Source organism: Rhineura floridana, chromosome 11 (assembly GCF_030035675.1).
Source record: "Rhineura floridana isolate rRhiFlo1 chromosome 11, rRhiFlo1.hap2, whole genome shotgun sequence".
NCBI lineage: Eukaryota > Metazoa > Chordata > Lepidosauria > Squamata > Rhineuridae > Rhineura > Rhineura floridana.
This window is the reverse complement of record NC_084490.1, coordinates 893,373-908,648: the sequence shown is the minus strand read 5'-3', so window position 1 is coordinate 908,648 and position 15,276 is coordinate 893,373. Positions and strand designations below refer to the sequence as shown.

The window sequence follows — 15,276 nt, the reverse complement described above, 5'->3', positions numbered from 1 at the left end:
GACTACATGCCGCCACGTCTCCCGACCCTGCTGAAAAGCGACAAGCTCTCGTACATATCATAACCCCGCAATGGAAGAGTAGCTTCACTTGTGTGCTAGTTACTGAGGCGTGGAAACATAGGGGCTCAAGCCATTGAGAGTTTCATGTCCAGCCGCCTGTAAAGCAGGCAGCAGCGGCCCAAAGGCAGAAGGGGGAAAGTGATTAGGGGGGGGGCGCCAGCAGGCCTTTTGGTGGAGGACGGTGAGAGGAGCCTTTCTTGTCACTCTGCTTCTCCCTCAGCCCCCCCCCCAAACATGAAGCACACTTGAATTGCTCTTGCACAACGGCCTTTTTATTTGGGGCCCCAGTGGGGGTGGAGAGGCTCCACAGCTGTGCTGCAGCTGGGTTCACAGAAGACCCTGAACTGGAAAGAGGATGAAATCCAGCCAGCTCTGGTGGCGGCGGCAGCTGCTGATGTTGACTGTGGCAGCCTTTTGGGTGCAAAGCAGGGCCACATTCCAGGAGGGGGGAGGGGGGACTCCCTGGAGCACTCTGCCCCCGGGGTGGGGCTGTGGGCCAGAAGCTTCTTTTACTTGGCCAGAGGGTGGCGGAATTTGCGCCCGGCGAAGTGTGCTTGGTCTCCCAGCTGTTCTTCGATCCTGCAAAAAGGAAGACGGCAGCGGTCCTAAAACAGCTGAAACTGCCGCTCAAGGTCACCCATTGCAGCGCTGGAAACTCCCTGCAAGCAAACCACCCCCATGCCCAGACCCGCCACACCCCTCCTCCCCCTCCCTGCACAGCCGCCTCAGCATTGGCTGGGGGAGAGGGAGCCTCATCTCTTCACCTCATCAGCTGGTTGTACTTGGCCAGACGCTCTGACCGGCAGGGGGCTCCAGTCTTGATCTGCAAAACAGCACAAACAATATTCAGTTCTTTATTATGCTTACACTCCACCTTTCCAATGGGTTTGTGTTGCTCAGGGTGGCTTACAATATTTAAAAGCAAAGCAATCCCATAAAATGCATAGAACAGTATAGAAACAGAAACAGGCTTAGCAGGCAAGAGCATTCTGCAATGGACATGGGAACCTCCCGACTGCTGCACCTGGCCTCCCATCACCCTTGGCTCTGCCGGGCATGGGGGCTGCCGGGAGTTGGAGTCCAACATCTGGAGGGTCACAGATGTTTCCCATCCCTGTTCTAAAACTGAAGGTTTGCCCCCTAAAAATCACCAGCCCAGCAACACAAAATGCTTCCTAGGACAGGGAAGTTTTAACAAGGTGCCTGAAAACAAGAAGGGGGGAAGCCAAATGGATCTTAATGGGGTAAGGTATTCCACAAACATTGAGATGTACCCCCTCCCCGACTAATTATGCAGATGAGACAGGGAAGGCTTAGCCAGTAGATCTCTGGGAGCGGGTAGGAGAGCACCAGAAGGGAGTGTGCCCACATTTAGGACTTTAAAGGCAATCACCCACATTTTGAACGGTGCCTGGAAACACCAGCAACCAGCACAGCTGCGGCAAAATAGCTGTAATGTGATCCGATGAGCCAGCTTGTGCTACATTCTGGACCGCCTGAAGTTTCAAAGAGTCTCCAAAAGTTGCCCCGTGGAGATCACATGGCAGCAACCAAGGCAGGATGTAGCCAAGGCATGTGTGGCTGTGGCCAGGCCTGATCTGGAGTGAGCTGAGCTTGTGCCATAGCTAAGCCACCCAAAGCCACGTTATTTGGACCATTTATATACCACTAATTTGCAATTGTCTCTAAGCAGTGCAGCTTCTGGCCACAGCTGCTACCTTGGCGTCCAAATGCAAAGCTTGGTCCAGAAGCAGCCCCCAAACTGGGGACCTGATGACACCTCAAGGGGAATGCTGCCCCTGTCAGAAACAGGCTGTCATCTATACCGGAGCCCCCTTGCCCCTCTCCTGAACAGAAGCCCCTTTATCTTCTCTGGATTAAGCTTGAGTTTATTAGAACCCTCATCCAGCTGGTGACTGCCTTCAGGCAGCAGTTCAGAGCACCAAGGGCTGCCCTGGAACCAGCTGAAAAGGAGAAGTCAAGCTGTGTCTCATCTGTGCATTAATGACAATGCACTCCAGTCCCTGGCCAGTCTCTCCCAGCAGGTGCAAGTAGTTCTTAAATAGCACTGGCTGGGGTGTGTTGGAACTGGAGCGGCACCATGCACCAGGGACCAAGTTACTGATCAGGCCTCCCTCAGCACCCTCTTGATCCCCAAAGGGGGACCGGAACCACCAAGGAACAGGAAGGGCCCGAAGCCCACAGCCAATGGTCTCCGAGGGCCACTGAGTGGTGCAGGGGGGGTGCACTCCCCCTGCCCAGTTGCAGCACAGATAGTCTGCCAAGGCAACCAGAGCTGCCTCGGTCCCACAGCCAGGCCTGGAGCAAGACTGAGATGGGAGGAGATAATCTGCTCTGCCCAAGGCACACATTTAAGATGCTAAGAGGCTCTGGAGGGCACTGGAAGGGGCTTGCCCCCAAGTGGGTGCTGGTCTCTCACCTGCCCTGTGCAGAGCCCCACAACTAGGTCAGCGATGAAGGTGTCTTCTGTCTCCCCAGAACGGTGGCTCACCATGACCCCCCAGCCATTGCTCTGGGCCAGTTTGCAGCTGAAGAGGAAGGGAAAGTGGCAAAGGTCAGGGAAACGCAAACATACAGTGTAGAAATCCTTCTCCTCACGCACCTGGGAGTTTGTGTCATCATGCATTGTTATACGTGGCTGTGCTGTTTTAGATGGGTTTATGCAAGATGTGTGATTTTGGAATGCTACTTGCTGCTGGTAATAAACTTTTTTAGAAAATCAAAGGCAGAGGAAGTGGGAGGAATCCTGGGCGACTCTCTTGCCTGAGCAACAGCTGATGCATTTGCCCACCAGAGAGCCTCTCTGGGGACCCCACCCCCCTGCCTCCAAGCACGCAAGTCTGCAGCAAATGGCCCCAGGACACTCACGCCTGGATGGACTCGGTGACGGAGCCGATCTGGTTGACCTTGAGTAGGAGACAGTTGCACGCCTTCTTCTCCACGGCCTGCTGGATGCGCTTGGGGTTGGTGACTGTCAAGTCATCTCCCACAATCTGGATCTGCACCTGGGTCAGGAACTTTGTCCAGGTCTCCCAGTCGTCCTGGTCAAAGGGGTCCTCAATGGAAACAACTGGGGTGGGCACAGGAAGGGGTGGGGTAAGAGCAATCAACCCCAAGTGATCTCCGCCCCTCCCTCCGGAAAGCGCATCACAGCCATCCTCATCTTCATCATTGCCTCCTGGATGGACAAGGCCGGGGGTCCTCCCCGGGGCCTGAGGAAGGAAAAGAGTGCCCCTGGGCATACACAGAGCACCTTTCCCTCACCACTGATGTGGGAAGGGCTTCCCTCTCCCCCCCCTCACCAGGATAGTTCTTGATGAAGCTCTGGTAAAGCTCTCCCAGTTTCTCGCCGGAGATGTAACGGTTTGGGTCATCGGGGGACTTGAAATCCAGGTCGTATTTGCCTTTGCGGAAGAATTCAGAGGCCGCCACATCCATGCCTATGACCACTTTGTCAGGGTAGCCAGCCTTCTCGATGGCACTCTTCAACAGCTCCAAGGCTGGGGAGGGAGCAGAGAGAGCGACAGTGAGAGGCTGCGGGCACAGAGGAGAGGACCTGGCGCACCAGAGGAATCAGGGGGACCTAAGAGGCGTTTTGGGAGGTGGGGGAAGTGTGCAGAAGGAGAAAATGTAAACATCCTGCCTTCAAGTTGATCCTGACTTACGGCGACCTTATGAATAGGGTTTTCATGGTAATCGGTATTCAGAGGGGGTTCACCGTTGCCTTCCTCTGAGGCTGAGAGGCAGTGACTGGCCCAAGGCCACCCAGTGAGCTTCATGGCTGCGTGGGGATTCGAACCAGGTCACAGTCCAACACCTTAACCACTATACCACACTGGCTCTCACGCAGAAGAAGCCTGTGTTTATCCTGAGGAAACTGCCTGGCAAGGCTCCTCTTTCCTATTTTGTTTCCAACAAAAACAGCCAGATTGGCGGGTACTAGAGAGAGGGCATTCTCAGTGGCGGCCCCCACTCTTTGGAACTCCCTCCCACAAGATCTCCGGCACGCCTCTTCCCTAAATGTGTTTCGGAAAGCCTTAAAGACCTGGCTCTTTCAGCAGGCCTTTGGGGTTTCTGGGGAGGGTTAATTGTTATAACTGTAATGCCTCCTGCCCTCTTTTAATACTGTTGTTGCAGATTCATTGATTTTACACTGTTTTATATTGTATCACTGTATTTTATTAATTGTATTTTAATGATTTTGTTCGTCACCTAGAGTGGCCATTGGCCAGATAAGCGACACAGAAATTAAATTTATTATTAGTAGTAGTATTATTTTAATTTCCTTGAAGGTCCAGCTTGAAGAAAAGTCCAGTGTTGCTGCATCCAGTGTTTTATTTATTTATTTATTTATTTATTATTTTATTATTTTATTATTTTATTTATTACATTTATATCCTGCCCCTCCTCCCATTAAGAGCCCAGGACGGCAAACAAAAACACTAAAAACACTCTAAAGCATCTTAAAAACAGACTTTAAAATATATTAAAACAAAACGTCTTTAAAAACCAGACGTAGACTGGGATAAGGTCCCTACTTAAAAGGCTTGTTGAAAGAGGAAGGTCTTTATTTATTTATTTACTTATTTATTTTATATCCTGCCCATCCTCCCAGTAGGAGCCCAGGGCAGCAAGGTCTTCTGTAGGCGTCAAAAAGATAGCAGAGACGGCGCCTGTCTAATGTGTAAGGGGAGGGGATTCCAAAGGCTCACTGGCCCAAACAACATGTTGTTGTTGTTGTTATGTGCCTTCAAGTCGACTACGACTTATGGTGATCCTATGAATCAGCGACCTCCAAGAGCATCTGTCATGAACCACCCTGTTCAGATCTTGTAAGTTCAGGTCTGTGGCTTCCTTCATGGAATCAATCCATCTCTTGTTTGGCCTTCCTCTTTTTCTACTCCCTTCTGTTTTTCCCAGCATTATTGTCTTTTCTAGTGAATCATGTCTTCTCATGATGTGTCCAAAGTATGATAACCTCAGTTTCATCATTTTACCTTCTAATGAAAGTTCTGGTTTAATTTGTTCTAACACCCAACTATTTGTCTTTTTCACAGTTCATGATATCTGCAAAGCTCTCCTCCAACACCACATTTCAAAGGAGTTGATTTTTCTCTTATTCGCTTTTTTCACTGTCCAACTTTCACATCCATCCCCAAACAACATACTGACTCACTTTCTCTGCGCTCCCAGCAACCCCTCCCCCCTCATGGGCCCTCACCACAACCCTGTGAGGTAGCTCACTAAGGCTGAGCGTGCCATACTGTCCTCCCACAATTCTAGGGCTGCTGCTGGAGCCAGGGGGCCACCCAAGGCCCCTCCTCCGGCCGTATGCTGCTGTCTCTGACTTCCCCTGTTCTGCAGCTCCAGGGCTTGACAGGTCCTGAGGAGGTTGATGTCCGGGGGTGAGGCCAGCCTCTCCTTTGACCTTTCCTAGGGCTCCAGTTACAGCCTCCGAGCTAATTCTGGCCCCAGCATTGAAAGGGCAAGGGGGAAGGTGGTGCGAAACACAACTCCCAGCCGGCTGCTGGCCAAACGGGTCTCTCTCTCTCTCTCTCTCTCTCTCTCTCTCTCTCGGCCTCCTGGGCTGCCCCCAGGCTAGGCACTTACCTTCATTATTCTCCAGAATGTTGGGGGCAAAGCCACCCTCATCCCCGACATTGGTCGCATCCTTGCCGTACTTGCTCTTGATGACAGCCTTCAGGTTGTGATAGACTTCGGCCCCGATCCTCATGGCCTCCTTGAAGGTGCTTGCCCCCACGGGCAGGATCATGAACTCTTGCATGGCCAGCTTGTTCCCGGCATGGGAGCCCCCATTGATCACGTTGAAGGCCTGGAAAAGGCAGAAAAAGGATCAGGACCCAGGAATCTCCCCCCTTTCTTTCTTTCTTTCTTTCTTTCTTTCTTTCTTTCTTTCTTTCTTTCTTTCTTTCTTTCTTGATTGATTGATTGATTGATTGATTGATTGATTGCACTTGTATACCGCCCCATAGCCGAAGCGCTCTGGGTGGGTTACAGTAATCAAAAACATTAAAACAAATATACAATTTAAAACATATTTTAAAAACAATTTTAAACGCAATTTAAAAAATTTAAAACAATATAAAAACAATTTCAAACACATGCTAAACTGCCTGGGAGAAGAGGAGAGTCTTGACCTGGCGCCGAAAAGATAACAGTGTTGGTGCCAGGCGCACCTCATCAGGAAGATCATTCCATAATTTGGGGCCACCACTGAGAAGGCCCTCTCCCTTGTTGCCACCCTCCGAGCTTCCCTTGGAGTAGGCACCCAGAGGAGGGCCTTTGATCTTGAACGTAGTGTACGGGTGGGTTTGTATCGGGAGAGGCATTCTATCAGGTATTGTGGTCCCAAGCCGTGTAAGGCTTTATAGGTCAAAACCAGCACCTTGAATTGAGCTCAGAAACATACAGGCAGCCAATGCAAGCGGGACAGAATCAGTTTTATATGTTCGGACTGACTGGTCCCTGTTACCAATCTGGCCGCTGCATTTTGCACAAGCTGCAGTTTCCAAACCGTCTTCAAAGGCAGCCCCACGTAGAGTACATTGCAGTAATCTAATTTGGAGGTTACCAGAGCATGGACAACTGAAGCCAGGTTATCTCTGTCCAGATAGGGACGTAGTTGGGCCACCAACCGAAGCTGGTAGAAGGCACTCCGTGCCACTGAGGCTACCTGAGCCTCAAGTGACAGAGATGGTTCTAGGAGAACCCCCAAACTACGAACCTGCTCCTTCAGGGGGAGTGCAACCCCATCCAGGACAGGTTGGACATCCACCATCTGGTCAGAAAAACCACCCACTAGCAGCATCTCAGTCTTGTCTGGATTGAGCCTCAGTTTATTAGCCCTCATCAGTCCATTGTCGTGGCCCTAACCCTAACACTTAGAGCCCAAATACCCACCGCCACACCTCCCTTCACGTGAAACGCCTCCCTGCTGGTGGGCTCCTTGTTGGGAAACAGTGGGAGACGGAATGCCTGACCGGAGACGCCTTTGCTCTGATCCCCACTCCCAAAAGCACCCCCCCCACATACACCCCCTCTTGGTCACTCACGGGCACTGGAAGGATGAGCTCCTTGTTCCCAGCCAGGTCTGCAATGTGGCGGTAGAGGGGGACCCCTTTCTCAGCCGCCCCAGCCTTGCAAACAGCAAGGGAGACCCCCAAGATGGCGTTGGCCCCGAACTTCGCTGTGAGGAGGAAAAAGAGCACAAAGTGAGGGCCAGACCTCCCCTGGTGAAGCCGGGGGGGGGGGAGGACTGCGAGGCAGAGTGCTGGGGGGGGTCTCACATTTGTTCTCTGTTCCATCCAAGTCAATCATGACCTTGTCGATTTTCTCCTGTTCAATAACACTCAGCTTCTAATGGAGGAGAGAAAAAAGCAGGCAGGGCAATCAGGTATTTTTCAGAAATTCTGGAGACATTTAAATCCCAAAGCTGAGCTTAGATTTGGCACCAAATACGAAAACATGGCTGAGTTTCAGATGTTGTTCTTGAAATTCAGTACTGCGGAAACTTGAAATAAGACTTGTTGGTAAAAAGTTATAGGTGACAAAAGTCAATTATTAACATGCCAAATTTCATATGTTGATCTCTCCCCAGCCACTAGCAGCCTGAAATACAAAAAGCAGTGATACAAGGGGCTGCTGTATTAAAGTTTTAACTTAGAGCAGGTATGGGGAACCTTTGGCCCTCTGGATGTTGCTAAACTACAACTCCCATCAGCCCCTGCAGCAAGCATGGCCAATGGCCAGGAACGATGGTGGGAGCTGTCACTCTGCAACATCTGGAGGGCCAGAGGTTCCCTACACCTGGCTTGGCTTGTATCAGTTATTCCTGCTGGCATTTTCTTCTCGGTTTGCTCTGTCCTTAACCTAACAGTCCCCTTCCCCACCCCAGCAAAACAGAAGTTTGGGCTCCCAGCATACCTTGCTCTGCACAATGTCCCCAAAGAGGAGGGGAGGGTTTCATGCCTCAGAACCCGACCTGCCTTCCACCCCTGCCTCAACTCCCAGCCCCACTTCTCTTCCCTCAGAAGAACCGGAGCTCCAGGCTCAGGCTTGAGCTGAAACCAAGGACCGAAAGGCAGGACTCTGCTTTTGAACAGGTAACAATGATGGGGCTTCTGAGTGTGCGCAGAGTTCCATTTCCCAATCATTGAGCAACCGCATGAAACCTCTGTCCAAAATGGGGTGGGGAGTGTATGGGGGTGATCCCCTTCCCAGCAGCTTGGTCACTGACTGTGGGGGACTTTTCCCTTCCCCGGCAAAGTGTGGCTTGTCTGGCTGGCGAAGGGTTGCCCTGCAGAGCACACCTCTCTGCATGCGTGTGGAGGTTACATTTTCATTCTAGGGCTCTAGGCTTTTGGGAAAGGGCTTCTGGCCAACACTGAGGCCCTGGCTTCGCTCTCTCTCCCTCCCTCCCTCCCTCCCTCTTTCAGGGAGCTCAGCTCTGTTCAGGGTGATGTACTAAAGCTGGCTCTGCCCGTGTCCCAGCCAGCCACCCCCCCGCCCCGCCCTCTTCTGCCTCTCACCTTTTCAATCAGGGCGGGGGCGATGGTCTTGTTGATGTGTTCCACAGCTTTCAACACTCCTGCACAAGAAACACAGACAGGCAAATGGGTGGATGGATGGGCAGAGACAGTCCAGCAGGAGGGGGCCCCCAGCCATCCTGTTGGGGTGCTGGGGAAGAACTGGAGGAGCGAACAGAGGAGGAGCTGGAGGCAGAAGTTGGCCTAATGGGCAGGCAGAGGGGAGGCAGCCTCAAAGGGAGAGATTTCTGCAGCTCTCTGTACCTGGAGCAGGCAGGTAGCCCTACGGGGATTCAAGGGAGGGAAGAGGTGGTGCAAAGACTGGCCTCCCGCACCTGAGCAGCCCTCCCAGCTCAGCATCCTGCCTTCCCAACAGCCAGGGGCCCCAGGGAAGCCCCCCAAGCAGGGCACAATGGGGCAGCCTGCCCCTGGCTGGTGATCCTGTCCCCGAGCAGAGAGGCTGGGCTTCTTGTGCCAGAGAGTTCCATCGCTCATTCATACATTTGAGGCACAGAAAACAACTTCCCTCCCCCTAAGGCTGGTCCATGCCAGCTGACTCCCCTCCCCTTCCAAGAAGACCCTCTCCATGGTCCCCAGAGCCACCGCCCTCTGCCTCTGCCCAGCCCTCCTCTCCTTTCGAATTGCAAGAAAACTGACCGCCCCCCCTGCCCCCCCTGCACCATTCATTCCTCACCTTTGCCCAGGTACCTGGCCTTGTCGCCATCCCGGAGCTCCAGGGCCTCGTAGATGCCGGTGGAGGCACCGCTGGGCACAGCAGCCCTGAAGCGGCCTGGAGGGGAGAGGAGAGGGTCAGCCAGGGACAGTTGCCCCCCAGCACCCAGAAACACCCCCCAGACACCCTGCCACTCCCAGGGCAACTCTTCCCCCCCGCAGCTCACCCTTGCCGGTGTGCAAATCGACCTCCACTGTTGGGTTCCCCCGAGAGTCAAGGATCTCACGGGCATGGATCTTCTGGATAGACATGGCTGTGGGGGAGAAGGGCACACATGGGGGGGTGTCAGCAGGTGGAAGTCGGCCTTCTCCGTCTCTAGCTCTCCCCTGCCAGCCTCAAGAGTCCTCCTGCCTCCCCTCCAGGCCAGCTAGCCCCTTGTCCCACCAAGGAGCCCTCTGTGTCTGGGCAGAGGTCCAGGGGCCCACTTGGCCGAGGGGGCAGGAGGGCCTGTCTGGAGCAGCAGGGCTGGCTGACCACAGCACAGTAAAGAAGCCGTACCTGTTTCCCCCATGAGCAGCCCCCCAACACAAGTGCCACCCGCCTCTGTGAGAGCCTTCGCCACCACCCCCGTCTAAAACGGCCTAGCTGCACCACTGGTGCTAGACCCTCTTCTCCCCAGCAAGCCAGCCAGGAAGGGGCCCAGACTGAAACAGATGCCAGAGTTAAAAATAGCCGGCCACCCGCTTGCACTCCTGCTTCCAAGGAAATGTCACACCACCCCTCACAGGGGCCGGGCATGCAGCTGGTGCATCCAGGGCTGGGGGGCGAAGGGGGCCCTCACTGCACCCCCAAAAGGCCCACTCCCACCCAGACATCTCCAGGGCCTAGCACACCACCCTGGCCCACCCAACCCCCAGGGCAACATTTCTGGACACTTGGAAGGTTTTAAATAGTCTATCATGCATGCCGACACATTTAGGAGCTGAACAATGGGAACAGAGAGGGAGTCAAAATAATACACTGAAAAAAAGGAATCGCAAATGAGGAAGCCGCCTGGATCCAAAAGGAATCGCTGTTTTTAGCACAGCAGCAGAGAAGCTCACAGGCTGAAAGATTTGCCTTCGCCAGGCACTTGGGAGTTGTTTGGCATCCAAAGGTGCCACAGTGCCAGGCACCAAAGGTGACAAGGGCACCCCCTAGCTTGCCCTGGGTTCCCCCCCTCCCCACCCCACCGTAGGGGGCCACTCACTTGAGCGGGGTGGCTGGCTGGCTTGGGGGTCGGTGGCTGTCGCTGGGAGCTGCTGACAGTGCCCAGGCTGGGGGCTGACCCTGAGCCTTTATACCCTGAGGGGGATCCCATAGCAGCTCCGCCTCCCTTCTGCTGAGCCAGGGACTATCAGCAAGTAGCCGGACGGATGGATGGGTGGATGGGAGGGTGGGTGCCCACCAGAGGCTTTGCCAGTCCAGTCAGCGACTCCTGGAGGAAACTGCCCCCACCTGTGGCTCCTGAACGCTGCGGCTGCTGCTCCCTCCCCCATTGCATTCATTTCCCAGCAGGCGAATGGAACTGCCCTGGGACTTGCACCCCTTCTTGGCCTATTTGGAAGGCTGCCTTGAAGCACAATGGTGGGAGCGCTACCATGGTGAGGACTAGTGAGAGGGCTTTTTCAATAGTGGCCCCCACCCTGTGGAACTCTCTCCCAAATGATCTCCGCCATGCCCCTTCTATGATGAGCTTCCGCCGGGCCTTGAAGACCTGGCTCTTCAGGCAGGCTTTTGGGGTGGGTTAGGTTTTTACTGTTATGGTTTTAAATTTTAACGTTTTAATGTATTGTTTTTTATCTTGTACGTCGCCCAGAGTGGCTGGACAACCAGCCAGATGGGCGACTAATAAATTTAATAAATAAAAAAATAAATAAATAAAAAACTGGCCCGTGGGGTATTCTACATTCTGCGTGACTGGCAGCACCTCATTCAAAGTGGACTCCCTGGTCATGTGGCATCTCAGGCAGGTGCCATGCTAGTCTGCTGCAGCAGTGCAAGCGTCATGTGCGCCAGAGGTTTGAACACAGAGCCAGGCCCGTGGAATGTGGTCACCATGCCTGCTATCCACTGAAAGAGGACTAGGGATAGTTTCAGCTTTAGGGATAGCCATCATCAGATAACACGGTCACCAGAAAAAGTAGGAGAGAAAAATGGGCTCTCTTCATCCCTGCTTGGAACACAACAATCCAACCAGTTACAAATGGCCCCGTCGTAATAAGGGCAGCGCATCTGCTCTGTATGCAGAAGGTCCCGGGTTCAGTCCCCAGTGGCATCTCCGGAGAGGGCTGGAGATATCCTGTCTGAAACCCTGGAGAGCCACTGCCGGTCAGTGTATACAGTACTGAGCTAGATGGACCACTGGCCTGGCTCACTGAAAGGCAGCTTCCTCTGTCCCAGGTCTATGACTTTTGTTCAGACATATGATGTATGGTTTACTATGTACTCTCCATGCTGGGGGGGTTTGTTCCTGTTTTTAATAGCAGTAACGATAATGCAGACGTTCAAGCTGTCCCTGAGACCCACTCGGTGGGATCACAGCAAAGGTTCCTCCGGACCAGCAGGCAGCCGGGCAGCCCCCTCTGGTCAAGTGGACCCCCAAAGAGGCGAGGAGGCCCACAGCCAGACATGATGTGGGCCTGATGGGCGCCCTCATCAGCTGGACCCAGAGGCTAAAGGAGGCCTCTGTAGTCAGAGGCAAACTCCCCTGGGCAGACTGGCCTCAAGGAATTTGGCCGCCTTTGAAAGCCCTCCAAGCTAATGGCCACCATCACATCTGCTGGCAGCAAACTAACTCTGTGGAAGTCATTGTGCACTGTGTGAAAAATGACTGTATTTTCTCCGTCCTGAACCGACTGCTAATGATGACAGATGGGCAGATAATTGAATAATGACCGACTCCCGTCAGCCATGCTGGCGGGCACCAGGTTGGCAGTAGCCCCTGCTCTGCCTGCCTGCCTTCCAGAGGGGAGACGCCTGTTCCTAGAGCTCTGTCCCCTCAACACATCTGAGGTGGTGTGGGGCACCTGTTGTCCCCTCCTGCGCCTCATTGCTTGCAGACGGTCCCTTTGCCCAAGGCCCTTCCTCTAAAGTCTTGGCCTAAATTTAGAGCCTGGTAAAGGTCAGAGGGACCATTCCAAGGAGCTGCTTAAAGGGCGAGTTTGTAACTTTAGCTGCTGCTCACCGTTCACAGGCCTGGAATGGGGGATCCCTTCTCTGGACCCAGAAGGATCAGACCCTCCAGGGCCCAGGAGCTGGGGAGTTTTGGCCCACTCTCTGTCCCAGCAGGATTTTGGCAGCTGTGAGCCAGGATCCTGAGGGGGGCCTGTTGGGACGGCATGGGTCGGGGAGATGCCAGATATGGGCAGAAGGCTTCCTGGCAGGGCTCTTGCGCTTCAGACAGACATTAAATGGGTGAAGCTTGTCCCTCGTAAGGGGGCCTGCAGTGTTTTGCTTTTCTGCCCGTCAAAGGCCCTGAAGCTCTGCCAGAAGTGAAGGGGGGTTCACAAGCAGCCAGTGATGGAAGGATGGGAAGTGAGGGCCAGGACACTGTTGTGTGAGAGTGCAATGCTGTTGTTTTGAAATCATCATCATCATCACAGCTTTTTTGTGTGATGGTACTCACCAGAGCAGAGTGCAGCCACCTCTTTTTTGCTGCCCATGGCAACCATTTTCTCCTGGCTGTGGTACCCATGGGAGTTTTATCAAGATATGCATACTGACATATCTTGTTTTTTTAGAAAAAACAAACAAATGCCCCCAAACACTAATAATAATTATAACAACTGTCCTTGTATATGCTGCCGTTTCTCTCGCAGGCACTCAGGGTCCCTGAGATCTCTGAAAGTAGGATGGGTTTTGGTGGGATACCATACAGAGGGGTGGCTGGGAACCTGAACTCCTGGGTTCCTTCCCAGCTGGTGTGTGTGGATTTATCTGACCTTGGCATAGCCGCCAAGAAGATCTGGGAAGCTACTCCAGACGAAGGTCATCAGGGTGAGGTTTCCTGACTTGTCCTCCTGCCCATGGCTGGGAGCAGGGGATTTTGTATGGGGTGAGGGTGAAAGGACGCCTGTTATGCGGGGGGGGGGATGTGGAGGCCCAGCTGTGGTGCCATCTAGTGGACCTCATTGATGCACGTTGCCCATGAAGGTGGGGGAGGGTGTGAGAGAGGAGAGAGAGAGAGAGAGGAACAAAATATATTTAATGCGATTTTATAAATTACTGCTGTTTTAATGTTGCATCTTTGTTTTAAAGGGTTTAAGTGTGCATTGCTTCCATATTACTGTTAAATCATTCGCTGTCTTTAAATATACACGGCAAGGTGGTATTTTTGTGTGTGACACACACACACATTGTGTTCAGCAGCAGGGCAGGCTGGTCAAGACAGCGACTTCAGCTGTGGAGTCCCTAGTCGCAGAATGCCCTCCCCAAGGAGGCCGGCCTGGCACCAGCGTGGTTATCCTGGGCAAAACCAAACCCATCTTTAAACACATTAACCCCAGCCTTTGAAAGAGTGTACGGTGGCTGGCATGTGTTGTTTTTGCTTTAAAAAATATTTTGTTCTTTTTAAACGTGGACACATTTTAAACTACTCACAATAATTGCAATCTGGTTTGGTGAAGGGCAGCCTATAAATGTTTTAAATAAATTAATTAATAAATATTCATTCACCTGTCCCTGACATGTTTCCTCCTTGCGTGTGTGTTTCTGTTCGTGTGTGTATCTATGCACTCCCCCCCCCACTGCTTTCTTTGGGATGGTACTGAGTGGTCCGCTTTGCTGATTTAGTGTAAAACTTCCTCCTGGGATGGGGGGGGGGGAGCAAAAGGACAATGTCCCATTCTGACTAAATGTGCCGCCACCCCATGGCATTAATTCCGATTCACACACACACCCGTCCCTTGCCCCAATGCATTACATTACCCACAATCCACCAGGGTGTAGGAAGGAACTGTTGCTCTCACCCAAGGCAGGCCCTGCCTCTGACACAAGGCCCCATTGCCATGGCAATTCCCCCTCATTCACACACACACACACACATACACATGGGGAAGCCTTTGCCACACATAATTACATCTCTGTTTCCCCACCTAGCCCTTCTTAATGCCCCTCCAAATTCATGCAGGGTAAGGCTATCAGTGGCAACTAGCTAGCCACAATGGCAATGCCCTGCCTGCACGATCAGAGGCAGAATGCAGTGTGCTCCGGTCCAGCTTGCAGGCAGGCCTCTTCCCTTTGGGGCGTCTGGTGGGCCACTGTGTGAGGAGGAGATGCTGGACTAGGTGGGCCCCCTTGGGCCTGGCCCAGAAGGCTCTACTTGTGTTCTTCTGAGTTCACTGTGATCTCAGTACCCCACGGCCATTGTGACCAGCCATCCTTCCTTCCCAGAACCAGACCCTAAAACCAGTCCTTCATAGGTATGCCAGTTTGGGGTCAGGTTGGTCCCCACAACCAGTCAAAGCAATGGGATGCAGTTGAGGTATGTGTGTGTTTTTACAGGGCAGTCTTCACATCCAGCCTTACAACCCATGCAAGCCACTTCACACACCAGATATCATCATGCTCACAAGCCTGCCTGAAAGAGGCAGCTCATCTCCAAGTGGCTTCTTTATCCTAACAACAAAGGCCAGGGCTTTTTCAGTGGCCTTTTCCTCCCTGCCCCAGTTATGGAGCATCCTTCCTGAAGAGGTGTGCCAGGTGCCTACATTACATTTTTTTTCCAGGGCCAGGTGAAGACATTAATGTTTTTCCATATAATGCCATAACCTGCTGCGTGTTTTTGGCTGATGGCTCACAGCTGGACCTTTGAGACCTGGGAGATATATATTTTAGGACCCATCCTATTCTTCTGATTGTAAGTTGTCTTAGTTTATTTCAATATTTTTATATTGTTGAAACCCACCCCAGGACCTTACCGTCAAAGGCAGGTAA

The 15,276-nt window shown here is 52.8% G+C and overlaps 1 protein-coding gene across 1 annotated transcript; it reads right to left on the bottom strand.

Moving 5' to 3' along the window:
* Nucleotides 1-310: 310 nt before the first annotated feature.
* Nucleotides 311-10,644, bottom strand: ENO3 (enolase 3). Its single transcript, XM_061590853.1, has 12 exons — nucleotides 10,550-10,644; nucleotides 9,527-9,613; nucleotides 9,322-9,417; nucleotides 8,631-8,689; nucleotides 7,389-7,458; nucleotides 7,155-7,288; nucleotides 5,692-5,914; nucleotides 3,384-3,581; nucleotides 2,950-3,151; nucleotides 2,501-2,609; nucleotides 825-883; nucleotides 311-639 (listed from the first exon to the last, which is right to left on the bottom strand). The coding sequence occupies exons 2-12, from the start codon at nucleotides 9,609-9,611 to the stop codon at nucleotides 570-572; spliced, it is 1,305 nt and encodes a 434-aa protein (XP_061446837.1). The 5' UTR covers nucleotides 9,612-9,613; nucleotides 10,550-10,644; the 3' UTR covers nucleotides 311-569.
* Nucleotides 10,645-15,276: the final 4,632 nt, after the last annotated feature.

Bases quoted from the DNA above. Each gene is read 5' to 3' on its own strand.
- ENO3 (XM_061590853.1), bottom strand. From the start codon at position 9,611: ATGTCTATCCAGAAGATCCATGCCCGTGAGATCCTTGACTCTCGGGGG. The intron at 7,459-8,630 runs GTGAGAGGCAGA...CTCCTCCATTAG, and splicing joins CCCCCGCCCTGATTGAAAAG to AAGCTGAGTGTTATTGAACA. The intron at 884-2,500 runs GTGAGAGACCAG...GCTGTTTTGCAG, and splicing joins TGGGGCTCTGCACAGGGCAG to ATCAAGACTGGAGCCCCCTG.